This window comes from Cryptotermes secundus, unplaced genomic scaffold, assembly GCF_002891405.2.
Source record: "Cryptotermes secundus unplaced genomic scaffold, Csec_1.0 scaffold429, whole genome shotgun sequence".
Lineage (NCBI taxonomy): Eukaryota > Metazoa > Arthropoda > Insecta > Blattodea > Kalotermitidae > Cryptotermes > Cryptotermes secundus.
The window spans coordinates 84,785-104,587 of NW_019725845.1; the positions used below are offsets into that span (position 1 = coordinate 84,785).

Sequence of the window (19,803 nt, forward strand, 5' to 3'; positions counted from 1 at the left end):
TACACGGTTCTGACCCAGACGCTGTGTCGATGTGAGTGATCAGCTTCATGCTGCGACCGCTTTATCCTTGAGGAAAGCATCCCAGGTACCTAGTGAATAGGAAGCCTGGGTAATCGCGGTTCATTGTTTTGCTTATCTCACTTTAAGGGACGGGCAATTGTATACTTTAAACTTTTAGTTTTGGCCACACAGAAAAATGTACCAGCCTTTACCAACAGAACCCTCTCCACTATTTCGCCCCTTGTTTGCACCTGCCAAAACCCGTTTCTTCCCTTTTGGGTACTTAAAAGTAAAAAAAGGTAAACCTATCCCTGTAACAAGCCGTGGAAGCCCATAGCGTTGTGAAACGTCGAGGCTCTCACATTTTCTAGACACTTGGTTCCACAGATGGCGGTAAGGTTCTCAGCCTTACGCACCGGCCACCTTTTACCCCCAGGAAGATTCCTGGTACTCATTTCTGTTGGAGACTGAGTTGACACCGGGGTCATAGTGCAGCTGGAAGGATTAGGTCAATTGAAAAATCCAATGACCTCATCGGGTATCGAACCTTCAACCTTCCGGCTTCCCTTTTTATTAGCTTACTATCCTTATTTTGAAAACAAATAAAAGACTTATGAACTCATCTTGACCTCTGTGCATATGTCCGTGTCTGTCCAGCTGTCTCTGTTTCCTTCCTAATTCTTAGGCTACCCAGGTCATGTAAGATTTGAGGCTTTCACGGCGGTGACTATGAAGAAAGCAGTCTTCTGGGATTTGGNCGGTCCTTGTATCAAATAAAGTAAGCGATTAGTTCTTCCTAAAACTTCTTATTTATAATGTAGCAATATTCAGATATCCCAAGAAGTACAAATCTAATTTGACCTTTGGACCTTTGTCATGCTTTATAGTAAGTAATTCTCAGTCATCTGTCTCTATAAAGAAATTATGATTTCCAAGCAATATCCAGTCACATACTTTCTCTGTGAACTAGGCCCTATCTTAACATTCTTTCTATAAGAATCTAGACACAGTGTCGTGTAATAGAAAATTTAAATTGTTAATTAAAAAAATCGTGTAATGGGCTCAAAGCGAAAGAACTTAAATTATATAAACATTAAGCATAAGAATTGATTTTGGACTTGATAGACAAAAGTGAACAACTGATGACGAGTCTGGTGTGGCCAAGTCAGTAGCTTTACATGCTCACAAGAACATTGATAAAATCCTGGGAGATTTGGAGAACTTAAACAATGAAATGATACAAAAAACATATAAACTAGGCAATTAATTTGTTAATAACCTCTGGAGAAACATTTTTCTGAACATTGTAGTAATATGAACATATGTAATGTAGTCACTACAGACACCGAAATGGGAAATGTTAATACTGTCTTTTGTATGTTGACCACCTGCTTAAGTTGGCCTTATTTTAGTGGAACCACAGGTGGCCAACATAGATAGGTTTAACTATACTTGGCTGATTCATAATCTGATATTGTCCTCGTACATTGCATGAGATGTGAAATGAAAGCACATTGACATGTCTTCCTGCTGATACTCGCAGTGACTACTTCGATATTGTAATCTTTGGCACTTCTTTCAGAGAAATCTTAAGTTATGAAAGTTCCATATACTCTTCTCACACTTTAATTTTCGATCTCCTGTTATCTCCTCCATTTTATAAAGAGATTCTTCTCTCTCGCGAAATAGCTTCTGCAAATGGTTGTTCTGCAACATAAAGTCGGACTATAAAAGCACAGTTATAAATGTGTAAAGTTTGAGTGATTTTTCTTTCCTACTAAAAAGGGACCAAGTTCTGACGACTTTTAAGTTTTGTTAGAATTGCTTTTGAAATAATAAATTTCGCTGAGCGTATGTAATAAGATACCTCATGCAGAAACTCTTGTTTATATTAGACTTTTATGGAAGAGGGAACCGGGCTAGCTCAGTCGATATAGCGACGGGCTGCGGGCTAGACAGCGGGGGTTCGGTTCCTTGCAGGGGTAAGAAATCTTCACTTCTCCACAGCGTCCACACCAGCACTGGGACCTTCACAGCTGCTTCTGCAGTGGGTACCACAGGTACCTGAAGCTGGTCACTCTCCTCCATGTAGTGCCCAGGTTAAGAATTGTGGAACTGTGCCTCCATTCATACGTTTTCATGGCATGGTGCTTAATTAAGCACAGGATAAACTACGTTTTTAACCTTGTAGTTGTACTACTGGCTAGGTTCTATTTGCAGGCTGTTCACGAATTAATAATTACGCACCTCACCTCACCTTGGTGAGGAAGATTAGGACTCTGTAGAGAAATGCCCGTAGTCTAATAATTACTGAACAGGTGGCCAATGTTGACAGTAACCGGGGGCAATGAATATGTTAGATCTGTCCATAACGCACGGACTTCAATTTCTGTTCACCTCTTTTAGATTTGTCTGTTAATATACGGACTTTGCTTCGAAAAGGCAATGTTTTCCAGAGTTCTAGGAGTTGAGGTTCTCACAGCGGTGGTTATGAAGAGTCCTGTGTTCTGGGATATAGCGCCTTGTAGTCTGTTGGAAGTGAACCGACATTTCGGAGGAGCATGTCGCCTCCATCTTCAGGGTAGAACAATAAGGTAGACAAGAAATCAGCATGGTTAGCTACTTCACACAGGTTTCTTGTTTGGTTTATTCTTCGTTCCTGAAGATGGAGGCGACGTGTTTCTTCGAAACGTCAGTTGACTTTCAACCGAGTATACGGTGTTATATCCCCGAAGATACTCTCTTTCACAGTTTTCATATTCCGTTTGGCAATTGAAGGACCGCTGTCATTCTTATTGGATTCGCGACTTGTAGATTGCGGTAAACCGCAAATGCAGGAAGACAGTATTATTGTGAATAACAATTAATATTCGCCTTGCAGATGGTTGGTATGAAGCGGCCGTCGCCAGAGCCAGCTGATAACGGCCTGGCTAAAATTCAGAAGAAGCCCAAGGTTCAGAAGAAGAAGAAGAAGCGAGACCCAAATGAACCTCAGAAGTAAGTACCTGCCTTACCATTTTACAGTTGTTTAATATATCTTCTACCGACCTCCACAAAATCACATTCGTTTATTCTCTTCTCTTCTCTTCTCTTCTCTTCTCTTCTCTTCTCTTCTCTTCTCTTCTCTTCTGTGTTTGTGTGTTGAGTAGAAAAAGATTCAGAGTTCTCAGGAAAATATGCAATGCAGAGCTGGTAATGAAGAAACAAATGCAAATGTGGAATATTTGCATATGTTCATAGAGAGGAATTTCTTGATCTATGTAGGTCGGCTACTGTCGTTGGGGTAATGAAATCTTGGCGGTTACTGCGGGCTGGGCATACGGTTAGAATGGCAGCGATTAGAAATAAATCCAGAGATATAATGAGGAAACGTCTTTGAAAGTGGATAGAAAAGATGACTGGGATATAACCTTAATGTAGATCATATGGGTTTCGAGTTATGGATGAAACTAGCCGGGGAAAGTATCTAATGGCCGACATTGACACTAGTGTTACTAAATTCAAGGGTTCTTCTACCGGATGATTGAGCAGGTTGGTTCAAGGGTTACAAGGTAAGATAAAGAGTAAAGGGAAATAATATTATGTCATGTAGATCCGTTGGTAGGCAACGACCGCGAAATAAGCAACTATACAACAGCCGATGTTAAGTGACGGCCCAGCAAAGAAGCATGTTTCCACAGCAACATTGCACTGCAACAGAGGAACGGTGTCTTCTATGCGGTCCAGGCCGAAATCTTATAAGCAGGACCAGTTAGACCCATCCTCTCGTCAGAGAAGATGTTACATAAAGACTGACCGCAAAGATTCAGCTGCAAAGAGTCGTAAGCCTCATGAGCCTTGGCGCCAAGGCGGACTGGTTGGTGGCAAACTACTCTAACTGTTGCAGTTAGTCAATTAATGAGTTAGGTGACTGCTGGGGTACAGTCATTGTGAGATGTTGCTGTTATAAGCTGGTAGCTGAGGCCGGGGACCATTCGGGAATCCAGGGGAAGGGGAACATCGGCCGTTGGAAGCCGATACCAAGCAACTTCATTGAAGACGTGACTGTGGACACTAGTGTGTGTGTGTTTGTGTGTAATAGTGAACTGTAAAGTGTAGTCATGCGCTCTATGCATCAAAGAGTCCAATAATCCTGTCATAAATCCAATACCCATCTGTAGTCACTCAAGGATTGGGATAGGATTGATTGATCTATTGAATTGAGGTGTGAGTTGTGCACCATCAGATTTGAACCCAGGAGACGGATAATTACGGCGGATTTCGAACGTCTGGTAGCCGCCAGAAGATGGCAGGAAACCATGACAGAGGCCAATAACAAGAAGTTTAAGGTTCTTTGAGGCATTCTTGTCTCCCGGATTGATACCCACCAAGCCAGGGCAGAGACCATGCAAGAAACAATGGCCGAAATGAAATTTCAGATAGGTACCTTCATCTCCCGGATTGATGCTCGGATAGAAGCGACGGAGACTTGTCTAGAAAAGAAGGAGGCCAGGAACCAACGGAAGCTGAAAGTAAGACTGGCACAGAAGCACGGAAGGCCAAAATTTGGAGGCGAATTTAAAAGAAACATAAGCTGTAGCTGAGCATCAGGAAGTTCCTAAAGAAGAGACTGCGGTATTGACGGTGGGAACTCTGAAAGACCGGCCTGGCCGCAAGGCGCCGCGGACGGTTAACTCGCCACGACGTAAGGGCCGCAGTCATAAAGGACCGATGGTCGAGAAGAGACGTCGGGCACAGCAGAAGTGCAACAATGGCATAAGGTACCGAGGTCTGAAACAGCATCTACGACTGGGAAGCAAGGGATATGTCAACGAGTCCCTGAGAGAGATCGTAGTTCTGGCAGCCATCAAGCTAGCAGCCGGGTCTTCCGTCGGGATTCCAAAAATGATTGTCAAGACATTATGGAGAAGCCGGCCACCGCCCAAGAGAAAGAAGAGACTACCCACAGCTGAAGTGCCAGAGATGTAGGAGCGCCGGCCACTCTAGGGTAGTTTTGCCCGCGCCTACCAGATATTAAGAAATGGCGGTAAGCATGTAGGCTACTCGGGACGAAGAGCCTTAAGGAAGGAGCAGTGCGACATGTAGACCCACTGCCAAGTAACAACTGTGTTAAGAGGCCACAGTACAATAACTGTTCCTAGGGAACACCTCAGTATACACGTTTCCCCGCAAACGAGAGACCACGTAATACTGGAAAAGACGTTTTCTGTGTGGTCCGTGCTGGGGCTGTATAACGAGGACCAGTAGTTCAGTTGTTGAGTCAGTGGAGAATTGCAATTGTGAAAAGTGAAGCTGGAAGCTGAGCCCGGGGACAGTTCGGGAACCCAGAGGAAAGAAAAACGTCCGCTGTTGGAAACCACTATCAAGCAACGGCTAGTGGAAACTGAGAAGACTTTATATGATCTGATTACCTGCCCTAACCCCGTCTATATGCACCCAATCGCGTGACAATACGATTAGTGTGTGCGTATGTGTGGTACATTTTCTGACCCCCGCCGTTTTCCGTGCCGATTATCGATTTGTCCAATTTGAAAAGCGGGACTTATAGAATGCGTTCGATATTCGATCTCCAGCCTCAACTAATAGAAACTTCTGTACCATAAAGAGCATTATGGCGGGTGTCACAAGCATGTACTATACTCCCAATTGTTAAAATGCATTTCAGAAACTTTTAATGTACAAAGTGAAGATTGATATTAATGAATACAATTCGCAGTCAAAATGCAATTCAGTACACGTATCTTGCAGAAAATGTGAACAACAGAAGTTCGCTTCTAGGTAGAAAACAATAAGAAAGAAGAGCAGTCGTTTTATTCATAATGAAGATAAACCAGGAGCTCGTTTCAGTCGAAATGTTCTATGTACGTTGGAAGATTTCCCAGGGACTTTTGCGGGAGTGTAATCTCTCTTCAGCGTTTTACATTATAAACGCAGCCTGAATGTGAGTTTCTAAATTTCTTCCACATTTCAACAAGACACAAATTACGTCAGTGATTAATGACTGCTTTAAAAGTTTTAATTAACTGAAAACTGAAAATAAATTATTTATTATTATGTAATTAACGTGTAGGAAGTAGCTGGCGGGAAGGACGGATTACGTAGCGTCTCCTACGATTGCCTCTTACCACCGCTGATTGCGTTTAATTAAAATCGCCTTCACTTTATAAGTTGGCTGGGGGTTCTTTCTCCAGCAAAGCAACCAAGTACACTTTAATTTCATTCAGACGGTAGTCATAACTTAAGGAATACCAGCTTTACAACGCTTAGCTTGGAATGTCTTGGGATTACCACCGATTTAGTTGCTTATCAAACAAAGGACGAGCGCGTGACGTCACGTGAGGCATAAGCGTGATATTTTTCTTCGCAATCTTCTCTTCAGCTTACCATCACTTCACTTGTTCCAACCAGTAGCAAGGGACATGAGGAAAGAGCCAACTGGTGCATCTGTCCGTAGGGACAAAGTAAGTTCTTAAGGAAAGGTGAATACACTTTTTGTGTGTATGTGCGCGTACATCCCATGAAGGATGCCTTGAGCAAAGCAAAGAGTTTCCTTAACGGATCAAACTTCTGACAGAAAGAGAAAGAACCAAGTTTTTATCTTCGAAATGGAAAGAAAAGGATGAAGAAAGACGTATAAAGTTTGTGTAGAGCTCATTTACTTTTGGCGGACATGTTGCTAGTAGCAATTATATCTTCAACAGAGTTATCTGCTATCAGTCCGACCGTTTTCGGCCTCAAATATCCACGGACATCACTGCTTTTTTTTTCCCTTCGTTGTTGTACAGTCGGATACATGAATTTCCAATTTTCGTCATAGCATATTTACAAGGGCAGGCAATGGCGGCTAGCGTACAGAAAAGGGGAGGGTGAGTGCGAAGAGGAGGGCGAGAGGGAGTATCAGAGATGAGGTAGTCTGGTTGACAGACGAATACTGCAATTCAAATGGGCCATGTTTTATTGATTATACAGAAAGAACCATTCTGTAACTCTCCTCCATCTTCCCATCTCTGTCGTCCTCGTTCGACAAGAATAGAAGCTTCTCTTTCCATATGACGTCATCCCCCTACATCTCCTACCCCTCACAGCATCGCTGCGCCATCCTGCGGGTGGAGAGAAAACATGGATAATTTGATTTCGCGAGATGTCTGTTCTCATTGCTTGATGCATCCATCACAACTGAGTAAAGTAGTGAATGCTGTGTGTCTTAAATATACTGTTTTATGTGTATTTATAATATATATCATTCTGAATTACAACAAAGGTTGTATACAGACATGACTGGAAAATATATTTGAAACTGGAAATAACTACAACGTTTTGGGACTATGGAATTGTGTATAGGGATATTGGAGATGGTTGCCACTCCCGTCTTCCTCTTTTACTGCCTATAAACTGGAAAGGATCCCCTTCATTTTTAAGCAGTCGTAAATTTATGACATCACATTTCTTCATTTTAAGTACGATGCATTACTGCTTATTTAATATTTCATATGTTTTTATTCAGTTTAGAATAGTAGAGAAGGAAATATTTCTACTTTCTTGTTGCCTCCTCATGGGCTCAACTGTGGGAGGTAAGAAGGGGGCAAGCCTAATTTTCTTTCAAAATTGAGCCCATTAGTTGTAAGGGAACGTTCAGTGTGTATACATGTTGGTACTCAGTAAGTGTTAGTGATCTGTGAGTTCAGTACTGTTGCATGACGTCACTGCTGTTTCGTCTTCTCTGTGCCGCGGCGAGCTACTGGCAGTGTAGCGACGGGTTAACGGTTGGATGGCACGGGTTCGATTCCTGGTAGTGCAAGACCAGTTCTTAGGACCACCCAGCCTCCTATCCAGCGGGTACCCCTGGCTCGTTCCCTAGGAATAAAGCGGCAGGGTCGTGAAGCCAACCACTGCCATCCAGTGTCGAGTTCAAGAATGGTGGTCTTGTATCTCCACTTCCCCAACTGATTAAGCACAGGCACAACTTTGCTTTACAGAAAGAAAAATAACCTTGTTCGCAATTCCAGCGCACACAGAAATTGGTAAACGCGGAACAAAATAATTTAATTTGTTGCTTTCTCTAAATCCAAGGAAGCAATTACAGAAAAAAGGGGGGAGACATATTAAGAGATGCCAACGAGCCACGCCTTCTCTGGACAGAAACAAAGACGCAGCACGTCATAATAGCGTAGTTACCCCACTGACGAAGTGTCGACATTGCGTCCAGATGACAGTGAAATGTGCATTTAACGACAATGATCAGACATAACATTTCTGTTTACTACATTATAAGTAGTGTGGTTCCATACATCCACTCCCCCATACGCCTTCATTGTGTGGTGCTTAATTAGTTAAGCACAGGGACAAATTTACGTATAACTGATCCCTATACTTGAACATGATTACTGGCATAAAGTTAGGAGCCGTGAATGGGGAAGTTCATGGAGGTAGGCCTAGCCCCACTGGGGCTGTAGTGCCAAGGAAAAAAAAAGTTAGGAGCCGCCGAGTACCGCGATTCTGTTCGGGAGACAAACCGTGTATGACAATATTCTTTAATGACTTTGCTGCACACTGGTGTGTATTGACTGACGTACTGCCTTTGCCGATCTGGCCAGTGGAATTCAAGTGGCGTATTCGGGAATACAAGACTGATACAGGCGACGACCGGTAACTTCTGCTTATCATACGTCTGTTTCCATAAGCCTATGAAGCTGAACATTCACGTCAATTTAGTGCCAAGGTTAAAGATGTCTGGAGCTGTAGCTCCACTCCCCATACTTCTACATGGTATGGTTATTAAGCACAGGTACAACTTGGCTTTTTACCTCATATTAAAGTAACAGCTTCATACTACAAGATCATCTTCGGCGCTTGATAGTTGTTCTTGTGATCAGGTAATACCACGTTAAGGAGCCCGAAAGTTCGTCACCGTTCCCAAAAAAGTTCCCCCTTAAAACCTTTCCTGAGCCAGTTTATTCAAATTTATGTTTTGCTTGTGTGAGACCCGTTTATAATTACCCTCTGCATTTGACCCCGTTACATCTTACGTTTACCTTCAGACGTGGCCGCGCCATAGCTCAAGCGGTTAGTCGCTGGCTTCCCACCGCGGCGGCCCGGATTCGATCCCGGGTCTGGTCAAGTAGGATTTGTGGTGGACAAAGTGGCGCCGGGGCAGGTTTTCTCCGAGTACTTCGGTTTCCCCTGCCAATCTTCATTCCACCAGTTGCTCCACAATCACCCTCACCTATCGTCTGGGGCTGGTACAATAGGCCAGAAGTGGCTGCAGTACAAGGGACTTAGTCCCACCGCGCTAGCAATAAAAAAAATAATACCTTCAGACGTAGCTGCCTTTATTTGATTACAAAAACAATAATACATGAAGCGTAGCAATTCTAAAGCTCTCCATTGCATAGTTGTATCTCATCCTTCGTTACACGACTTATTCTATGACTGCTTGTTTACCTCGACACTATGTTCCCTGACTTTCTTCTTGCTCCAAAGTCAGAACCAAGTTTCATGCCAATATGTAAGAACAAATTTAATTATACAGGGTGATCCCTTTGAATATGGATAAAGGTACAGTGATATGGAAACAAAGTATTAATCGGTACATCGCTTCTCTGTTGCGTATATGTTAACACAACCTGGAAATTAGGCGATATTACGATTCCTAGGAATGTGGCTAATCACAACAGCAGGCATTTTGTGAGTCATGTGTTTCGCTTTTCGTGCATGCTGAACAAATGAAATTGAACACACAGTTTTGATCATGTAGCCGTTTTCATGTTAGGCGACATTTCACATGAGTAGAAGGGTGAAATCCATGATGCAGACAAAGATCGCCGCACCCCATGCATATCATACCGGAGACGCTGAATGACACGTGGGAAGAGCCGAGCTCCTGTTGTGAACTTTCTCCGTGTCCGCAAGGGGACCTCACTTTATGGGATACGTCTCCCATCTTTGAAGGCCATATGTGTCATATATAAAGCAATAAAAGTGAACAGTCCATGTTTTAAAATATTATACCTTTACCCATACCCAAACGAATCACCCTGTATTTCTGTCACTATTATTTATTTTAACAAAGATAAAAGATTATTCTGAGCTCATGAAAGCATTCATTTGCCAGTATATTCTGCTGTTAAATTCGTCATTTGCTAATATAAATTCGCAGCATTAGAATGGGATGTTCCAGTTATAAGCATTAGTGCATTATACATGTAAGTCTTATCGTATCGATTCCATCGGACCGTACTGTGGAACTGAAAAGTGATGTATCTTCTTAATGTATTTTATGTTCTCCAGACCCGTGTCTGCATACGCCCTCTTCTTCCGGGACACCCAGGCGGCCATCAAAGGTCAGAATCCGAACGCAAGTTTCGGAGAGGTGTCCAAGATTGTTGCCTCGATGTGGGACGCCCTCGACGCAGAGCACAAGAATGTGAGTACTGTTTCTAGTTCATAATAACCTCGCACCGTTTTCTCATTTTAAAACTTTGTGCTGTAGATAGCCGATCACAGTGGCCGCGCGGTCTAAGGCATGAAATGCCTTCGTCCGCTCTAACACTGGGGTGATGGGTTTGAATCCCACTCAAGTCATGAATATTTGTCTGCGTTTATTCTGTGTTTATGTTGTTCTGTGTAGGTAGCGGCCTTGCGACGGGTTAATCCCCCGTTCAATCAGCCCTACCGACTACGATTATGAAACTGAAGTGAAACGAAGCGTTTCACGGATACCCTGTGCTCCAAGTGGGAACAACAGGAACATGGATGGATGGATGGTCGGACAGACAGACAGACAGACAGACAGATAGATGCTGTAGATATATGATACCGACGTGTTTTGTACGCACCCAGGCCTGACTTTTAGACACGCAGTGTGTTAACCCAGTAGGTTCAACGGATTTTGAATAAACCTTGTACTGAACCTTCATTGAAATTTACTAACTCGTTTTAATTTTGGACCGTTTACGGCAACACTGATTTCTATTTTGCGGGATATCCAAATTACTTTTAGGTGTAACCTATTATATATATTTAGCAGATCAAAATATGTTTCGTCTTCAAGACGTTAAGCATTTAGTTTTACTAATTTTTTTCCTTCAGTAATTTTGGATGATGAGCGCTAAATAACTGCATTAGGGGGCCCCGTGTACATGTGGGGAAACACTGCCATTTGCAAACAATATTATTAGTGTGATTTAGAATATTAGGCTACAGTATTCTAAACGTACAGTGCCGTTGTCTGAGCGCGTCCCGAAAATCATGTCGCAGCTCAGGAAGAGACAGATGCTCCTAGGCTAAATTGAAACTGGTAGCGCACTTGACAAACCTAGAGTATATAGGCTTACCACATTACAGTCTGTCTTCAGTACCGCCTCAATAAATCGTTGAACAGCTACCACGAAGGGAGCTTATGCGTTGCGTGCCGGCCTTCATCCAGAACTCTGGTGATTCTCTGTCAGTCGGCCTTGTTGCTTGTGTGGATGGATATTGACATGTATGAGATACACGCTGGGGCATGTGGTGGACAGAAAGGCACTGGGGCAGGTTTTATCGGAGTACTTCGGTTTTCCCTGCCAGTTCTCATCTCACCAGCTGCTCCATATTCATTTGCCACTCTCTCACCGATCCTATACATGTCACCGTCGTTATATAGCAAAGCAAAAGAAAATATTAGTGCTTATGTATTATACTTGCATAAAAAGTTTTTCTGTAGGAAAAGTAAAGAAATTATTTCGGATTTAATTTCAGGATGTGGCAGTTCCAAATGGAATAAATATTCGTAAAAAAGTAAAGCTATCCCTGTAACAGGCCGTGGAAGCCGATAGGATTGTGAGACGTCGAGGTTCCCACATTTACTAGACAGTAGGTTCACAGATTTTGTAGTTGTCAGCCTTATGCTTCGGCCACCCTTTACTCCCAGGAAGATTCCTAGTACTCTTTTCTGTGAAAGGCTGAATCGACCCCATTGCCATAGTGCGGCTAGAAGGATTAAGTTAATTGAAAAATCCGGTGACCTCATCGGGAATCGAGCCTTCTATCATCCGGTTTGTACCATAGTACCTCAACCAACTACGTTACCCAATCGTAAATGTATGAAGACAGAGAGGGTTGTAATTGACAGAATAAACAACCGAGTCAAAACATCGAGTGCTCACTGAAGGGAAATCATAGCCATGAAGATTCCTCAGACGACTTGCACATGGCATCGGGGTTTCTGAAATGTCGCCACGTCCTGCCGCGAATCCGTGTAAGAGAACAGTAGTACAGAAACCAGCCTCACGGTAGCTGCTAAACGATTTCCTGGGCCGGTACTGAAGACAGATTGTAATCGTGGTTTGTCGAGTCTGCTACTCGTCCGGATGTATGCAGCATCTAGTTGACACGAGGAGCGACTGTCTCTTCCGATTTTCTTTGGAGCTCTCTCACGATCTCACAGTACTTTCTGTGGTGTGCCGTGGAAGTTGAAAGAGTTTTTATAACAGGAGAATCTCTCCTGTGCTGATTTCAGTTAAACTAATGTTGGTGACGCCGTCGTCGGTATTGGGATAAAATCGAGTCTGCCATGTAGGACTGAATGACAGCATTCAGGTTTTTATCAGAAGGCAGTAACAGGAGCCCTCTTCTGACGACAACCTCGTCCTCTAGAAGATTCTGCATATGGCATGTGTCAACTTTGAAGCGTCCGGTACTTCTGAGCTAGCCGTGTGTGGTTCTGTGTCCCCTGACACCAGTACCAATCATACTTTCACATAAGCTAAAGTTGTGTTCCTCTAGAGAACGCCTCTGTGGTCTCTATGGAACTCGGGTTCCTGCCTGCAGATCCAGAGGTCCGGGTTCGATTCCCGGCGCTACCAGCCTTACTGAGAAGTAGTGGGTCTGGAACGGGGTCCACTCAGCCTCGTGAGGATAATTGACGAGCAATTTCAAGGAAATAGCGGCTACGGTCTAGAAAACCGAGATTAACGGCCGTGGTGATCCCTTGCGCTGACCACGTGACACCCTCTATCCGCAAAAGTTGGCACTAACTTCGCCGACAAGCGGCGGTTGCTTGGTCGGTATAGTTCGCTTGCGGACTACAGGTCACGGAGTTTGTTTTGTTTTGTATTCCTCTAGACGTAGACTATGCGAGCATACTGTTTAGGAGTTGTTCCTCATCCATTTTGTCTCTCTTCTCATAAGCGTTCTGCACGCGAATAGTTGATGTGTTATTTGGAGGTTGTGTAACCCGCTGTTTTGATGTGTTTGACGAATTTAATTTAACTTTGGCACTTGACTGCAGTACATCATTTGTTTCCTTTCGATCAGAATCCAAAAATACCGTATGTTAATAGATCTCGGAAAAGTATGCAGATTTTATTAGGGCAGTTTATTTTTTTCCTAGACTTCAGACCAACAATACTGAAGTGCAAATATATTCGTCTGCCTTTTCAGTTTGACAGCCTAACTAATCTGCCATTTGAGCTATGAATATGAATGCTAGATCTAAACATTCCTACAAATTATGCATGAAATTGCCAGAATCGCGCCGAATGTACCATTAATGCTCTTGATACATATTCTTGGGGTTGCTCCGTTTGAGTCTTGGTTCCGACACCGGCTGCCTTAATTGAATTTGTTCGTGTTTTTATTCAATCCATCCAGGCAAATTCAAAACTGGTAGCTCGATTAGACCAATGTCATTTCCTTCCAAATCCTTTCAATTCATCTTTCTTCTTACCATTCTGCTCTTTATAGTCTAACTACTGATAGCGTCGTTAAGTAACCCACAAAAGAGAAAAAGGAACCAATATGGCGGTTGGCGACAGGCTTAACTTCTACAGAAACAATATTTAGTATGAAGTGCTTCCCAAAAACATGATTCTGCTGCTGATGATAATTAAGTTTAATTCTTTATTTATTTAGTGCTTACTCAGCAGCCAAAAGGCCAATTATAAAGTAGGAACAAGTAAAAGTAGGGAAAATTAATAATAGCAACGCCAATAATAATAATAATAATAATAATCTGTAATACATATAAAACTGCAAAGAATTAGTTATAACTCAGGTAGGATTCGATCCTGTGATCATGTACACAACAGCTCAACAAAGAAATGCATATGTTGTTGTATTTTAAACTTCTATTATGGAAGTACTTCACCAACACAGCATTTGTAGAACTGTGGGATTGTGCGGTGAGTGTGTGTGATTTTCTGCCTGGAGTTTTATTTTATCGGATTCGTTTGTCTGATAACGATTAGGAAATATAATTCAACGTGGCGCTACGCTTCTGGTTAGGATCGCTATATACATAACAGTTTTGCATCTTCCGGTATACGTGACGCATATCCTCTGTAGACATCAAAAAGAAATATTGTGGGTCTCATTTTCAGTGTTGCCTGTATTTGAAAACGCCGGTCACAGTGGCCGCGCCTTCTGGGGCATGAACTGTCTTCGCCTGCTCGAACGCTGCGGCCGTGGGTTCGAATCCCCGCTCGAGGCATGACTCTGCACTCTCAATAGCGGGGAAGGGCACAGTAGTCGCGGAGAAACGTTCCATCCGCTCTACGCTAGCGAGAGTGTGCGCCTGTATCCGCGCTGATGACTCATTCCTCTATCGGCAGTTACAGCAGCAATCTGTGAGAAATGTATCCGACCCACGCCGCTTCCCCGGTTTCCTCGATGGTTGAACGCACTGTATATGCCCGCCCATCTCATGAACCTTGATCTTACCATTTTCTCAGTTTGAATCACTTACATATTTAAAATGAATGTCCCATATATAGCGGCAAAATATCGGACTAATCATGTTGAGTGTACAGTTACCGATGTTAATAGAAAATTGTGACGAATTGCGCTTCCGGTTTAATGATCTGTGGATACATAGACACCAACTACATGCATTTAAAAGCGTTGAAATGCTGTGTTGTTATTAAAGTCTGCATGTACCAGTGTGTAACAAGATACAGCAGTATTCAGTTTTGTGTGTGTGTGGCAAGAATGAATTGTAGCTGCCCATAGAATGTGAAGGCTCGTTCTCTGCCTGCAACTGAGTTGTACTAATACATAAATGGACTGCCAGTCATTAGATCCTTGCGCTGGTCACGTTCCGCGTCTAATATCAGAACGTAATTCACGATTTTGACGAAGCTAGGAAACTCCGCGTAAAATCTCTAGTCATAAATCAACATTATTAAGTTTCTAGTTAATTGTTTTTCTACCCTTTCTAGGTCAGTGTGTTTTCTCGGATTCCTGGAACAGTATGGATGCGTGTACCCAGACTTCTGTTCCATTTCTTTACGCTGAAAATCGCGACATAAATTTCTCTAATTGGTTTCGAGACTTTTATTCTTAAAAGCAATGATGGAACCACATAATTGACTGACGCACACGATGGTACAGCGTCTGTTCAAAATCTGGTAGTTTTTATTAACGATAGTGGGGTGGGACTAAGTCCCTTGTACTGCGGCCACTTCTGGCCTATTGTACCAGCCCCAGATGATAGGTGAGGGTGATTGTGGAGCAATTGGTGGAATGAAGATTGACAGGGGAAACCGAAGTACTCGGAGAAAACCTGCCCCAGCGCCACTTCGTCCACCAGAAATCCCACTTGACCAGACCCGGGATCGAACCCGGGCCGCCGCGGTGGGAAGCCAGCGACTAACCGCTTGAGCTATGGCGGGGCCCTAAATCTGGTAGTTACTCTTCATAAGGATGTTCTCTTGAGTTCTGTCTTCTGGGATATAACGCCATGTATTCCTTGAAGGTCACCCGACGTTTCGGAGGAACATGTTAGCTTCATCTACAGCACGAAGTAAGTAGCAAGTAGGTCTCTGCTACGTGCTTCGTGATGGTTTCTTGCTTGGCTTATTCTTCGATCTTGATGATGGAGGCGACATGTTCTTCCGAAACGTCATTGACTTTCAACAGACCACACCGCGTTATATCCCAGATGATATAACTTTTTCATAACCACCGGAGTGAGAACCTCAAAGCCTACATTGTCCCCCCCCCCACTTCTGTCGTTTCCCCAATCGAAGAGACAAATGCAGTGTAATGTTTCAGTTGCAGGGCGGGTCGCCTAATGTTATGCATATGCGATTCCTGGGGCACATAAAACGACGATATTCGGAGTTCCTGCAAGATAGCGGTTAATCAGTTCCATCACAAGGCGCAGCTTACGTAATATGTACGGGTTCATCCAATGAACGTGTGTTGAGCAAATGAGGAACTTGCTTGGAGAAGAGAAAGGGGAGAGCCTGTACTGGTGAATCGATACTGGAATGAGAGGAATGTCTTAAGCGCAGAGAATGTCTTCTTGGGGAAGAGCCTGTTCGGTCGCATCTCTCAGCATTAAGCTTTCTCCATATAAAGCTTTACCTGTTCCAAATACTGGTGGAGGATGTTACTTTGTCTGTGGCTTCTCAACTAAATTTACCCGATCGCTAGTACCGTAACATGCTGTATCCTGTACAAAACGAACGCGTGATGTGGATGTGATATCCGCATATTCCATCTCCGAGCCTGCTGATCAGATTATAATTAAATCTGATATTAAACTAGTGTTTAACCTGATTTAGTTTTCGTTCGTATCGGTCACATATAAATCGTATCTTAGGTTCCGGTCTAGAAAACCGAGATTAATGGCCGTGGGGATTTGTTGCGCTGACCACGCGATACCCTCTATCCTCTAAAGTTGGCACTAACTTCGCCGACAAGCGGCGGTCGCTCGGTCGGTATAGTTCGCATGTGGACTAAAAGCCACGGAGTTTGTTTTGTTTATTTGTTTGAAAGGGTAATCAGTTGGTGATTACAAAATCATAAGTCGCCGTGAACATCTGAGATCTAGAAAGATTTACGTTACGTTGACATGCCTATTCTTTGGACTTAACAATAGTGGAACTATCATGAAACGGGGAAGAAAATGCATTAATCCCATGATAACCTCATTGTTTACATTTACGCTAGAAGCAAAGATGTAAGTAATTTACCATCGTCCATATTGTTGTTCACTGTTTTATGGATGCGGTACCTCCGCCATCTTGGAATTCATGTGAACTGTTAGTAGGCTCTGTACTGATACTCTCTATCGCATGTTGTGCCTAGGGGCGCGGTTTCTTATTTAATACGTTCTCTGTTGGATTCAGGAATTCTTTTGAACTTTTTCGGGTCGTTTCGTGGTAATACTTGAGCACATTTTAGTTTCGACTTATACATCCACACTTCGACCTATCATCTCAAGAAAATTGAGATAGAGTGTCGCATTGCGAGAATTCGCCAAAGTGTAGGGCTGTTGTACAAACCACTTGTGGACTTAAAGACATCCTTGAGTATATTTCTATCAGTCTGACATTAGAATGATTCGTAAATAGTTGCAGAGAGACGTATATGATGTGATTGTCCGTGGTTGTCAATAGCTATACTGGCAAATATATCTACTCTTAAAACTAATAAGACATTTGTAATTTTCAGTTTTATCTTTAGCTCATCCAAGCTGAAGCATTTTAATCCTTGGTACAGATACAACAGGCCAATTTGCTCATATGTAATTAAAATAGCTTTTCCTCCAAATGCCTTCCGAAAATGTTACTCTCATGTAGACAGGAATACAAATATTCGGTGAAGTATATCCAAACAAAAATTGTTGTTATGATGATGGTTGTTTGTGCTCTACTGTATTTAGAGACTGTAGGGCTAATGTGTAACCATTTCTTTTTCTTCAGTTTAATATTTCGAACTGGTGTTTACATAACCTCAGGAGGCTGTATTGAGACACTTAAAAGTTCGTTACAGGTAGACAATTAATTCGTAGTGGATTTCCAGGGGGGAAGAGGTAAAGGCGGCCGGCGCTTAAGACTGATAACCCTACCGCTATTTGTGAGCCGATTGTCTAGAACACTGTTCCGCAACCGGTGTGCCGTCACACCGTCACGCGAACTTTTACCTATTGTAAGAAATTAATTGTCGAATTTTATTCGTTTTATTTTATCCCAGTTACCGTGTTTCATATGCTTGTATTTTATTCTCAGCCACTGCACTGATTAAATAAGATGCTGCTTGTTTATTCTTTATTACATGCTGTGATTTTTATGTACAGTAATGTATTCTTAGAAATTAACGTAAATTATTTACTCACAGTTGTTGTTATATCACTGTTTTCATTATTGATTAATTTTTATTTTTCTCGCATCTACGCAGCTTCTTTGATATGCTTGCCGCATGTTCTGTGTACGTGCTTTTCCCTAAAACCGCAGAGATTAGCATGGATTTTCCTGTCTTTTATAACGCTGTTTTGGTATTTGCCCCTGTCTGTTAGAAGTTAGAGCTTCTTCAACTTTATAACTTTCTTCCTGTAACGATGCACCCACCGATTGTTGGACTTCATTTAAAATTATAAATATTTCAAAAATAAGTCGGTATAGTGTCACTTCTTCCGTTTGAAGAGTAGAGATCCCGCGTTTTACAATTGTTTCAGTTCTATCACAGCTGTGCTCTGAAGTAGTTCGCAAATTTTGGTTGCTAGTTAGAGAATTACAGATGGGTCGTTTGAGATGTCCCCGACTGTATGGCCACTTGCTGACGGCAATAAAGTGGTGATGGACACAATTAAAGAACATTTAGAAATGCTGCAGCAGAAATTCAATAAGTATTTTGGAGAGAGAGTACAAGATTTCGACTGGATTCGTGATCCATTTGTTGTGAATTCAGAACATCTTCCGATTAATATACAAGAGGAACTCGCAGATTTAAAAGCAGACAGAACATTGAAACTAAAACTTCTCGAAGTTCCTTTGGATACGTTTTGGTTGGCAATAAGGAGTGAATACCCGGCTATCTCCGAGATGGCAGTTAATGTGTTATTGCCATTTTCAACTACATATTTGTGTGAACTGGGCTTCTCGACGTTAACTGAAATTAAGACATGAAAGAGGGAGCGGTTCAAATCCATCGATGAAGAAATGAGACTTGCGTTGTCAACGATTCCACCACGGATCAGTCGCCTGTGTGCAACTACGCAGGCGCAAGTATCACATTGAGGGTATGAGTAGAATTACTGTATTCACTTTAATAGTAATAGAAGTGTATTTTATACCCTCTACACTGAATTAAAGTTCATTAATTGTTAATAACTGCACGAGTCGATTTCTGTTTAATGATAATAAAATAGCAATATAATAATATTATAGTAATAAGTTGATCACGTTACGTATTTATATTAATTGTCTGATATCATGCGTTTTTGAGGGGAATAACATTTTGGTGTGCCGTGTTGAGTCATGGATACTTCATGGTGTGCCGCGAGTAGAAAAAGGTTGCGGAACACTGCTCTAGAAAATGTGGGAGCCTCGACATCTCACAACCGTATGGTCCTTCACGACCTGTTACAGGGATAGCTTTTTTACCTTTTTTTTTTTTTGTAAGTAAACGCCCCCTTATGATTTACTATTCTCTCGATGAACGCAATATATACGAACTTACATTCGCAGAAATTAATTTCTGAATCTTCAACTCGAAGGCCAGTCGCTTAATGGTGGCACCCATTTATTAGTTAAGTTACTAAAACACGAAAGGGAAAAAACATTGCTGCTTTGGACTACCTAGAATTTGTGGAAACAGTTTGAAAGTAATAAAATGGGTTTTCCTTGTCATGCAAACTTACAGAGTTTGGGCTACTGAACGAGTACTGGAATGCCTTGTGTTAAATAGCGTTTCATTAATTTGACAGTACTTGTCTTCCTCCATTCTACAGTCTGGGTTTCTAAACACTCATTCATCAATCTTAACAGTGCCTTGTGATGTCCCCCTCACTCTCACCAGTTGTGATGGATTGGTGCCGTT

The 19,803-nt window shown here is 42.4% G+C and overlaps 1 protein-coding gene across 1 annotated transcript in view; it reads left to right on the forward strand.

Annotated features, from left to right (window-relative positions):
* LOC111863710 (TOX high mobility group box family member 4) overlaps window positions 1-19,803 on the forward strand; it is an 87,095-nt gene that overhangs the window by 51,917 nt on the left and 15,375 nt on the right. The window contains exons 5-6 of the mRNA XM_023850257.1: window positions 2,882-2,997; window positions 10,288-10,423. Coding sequence (XP_023706025.1) covers window positions 2,882-2,997; window positions 10,288-10,423 — 252 coding nt within the window. The remainder of the gene's footprint in view (window positions 1-2,881; window positions 2,998-10,287; window positions 10,424-19,803) is intronic.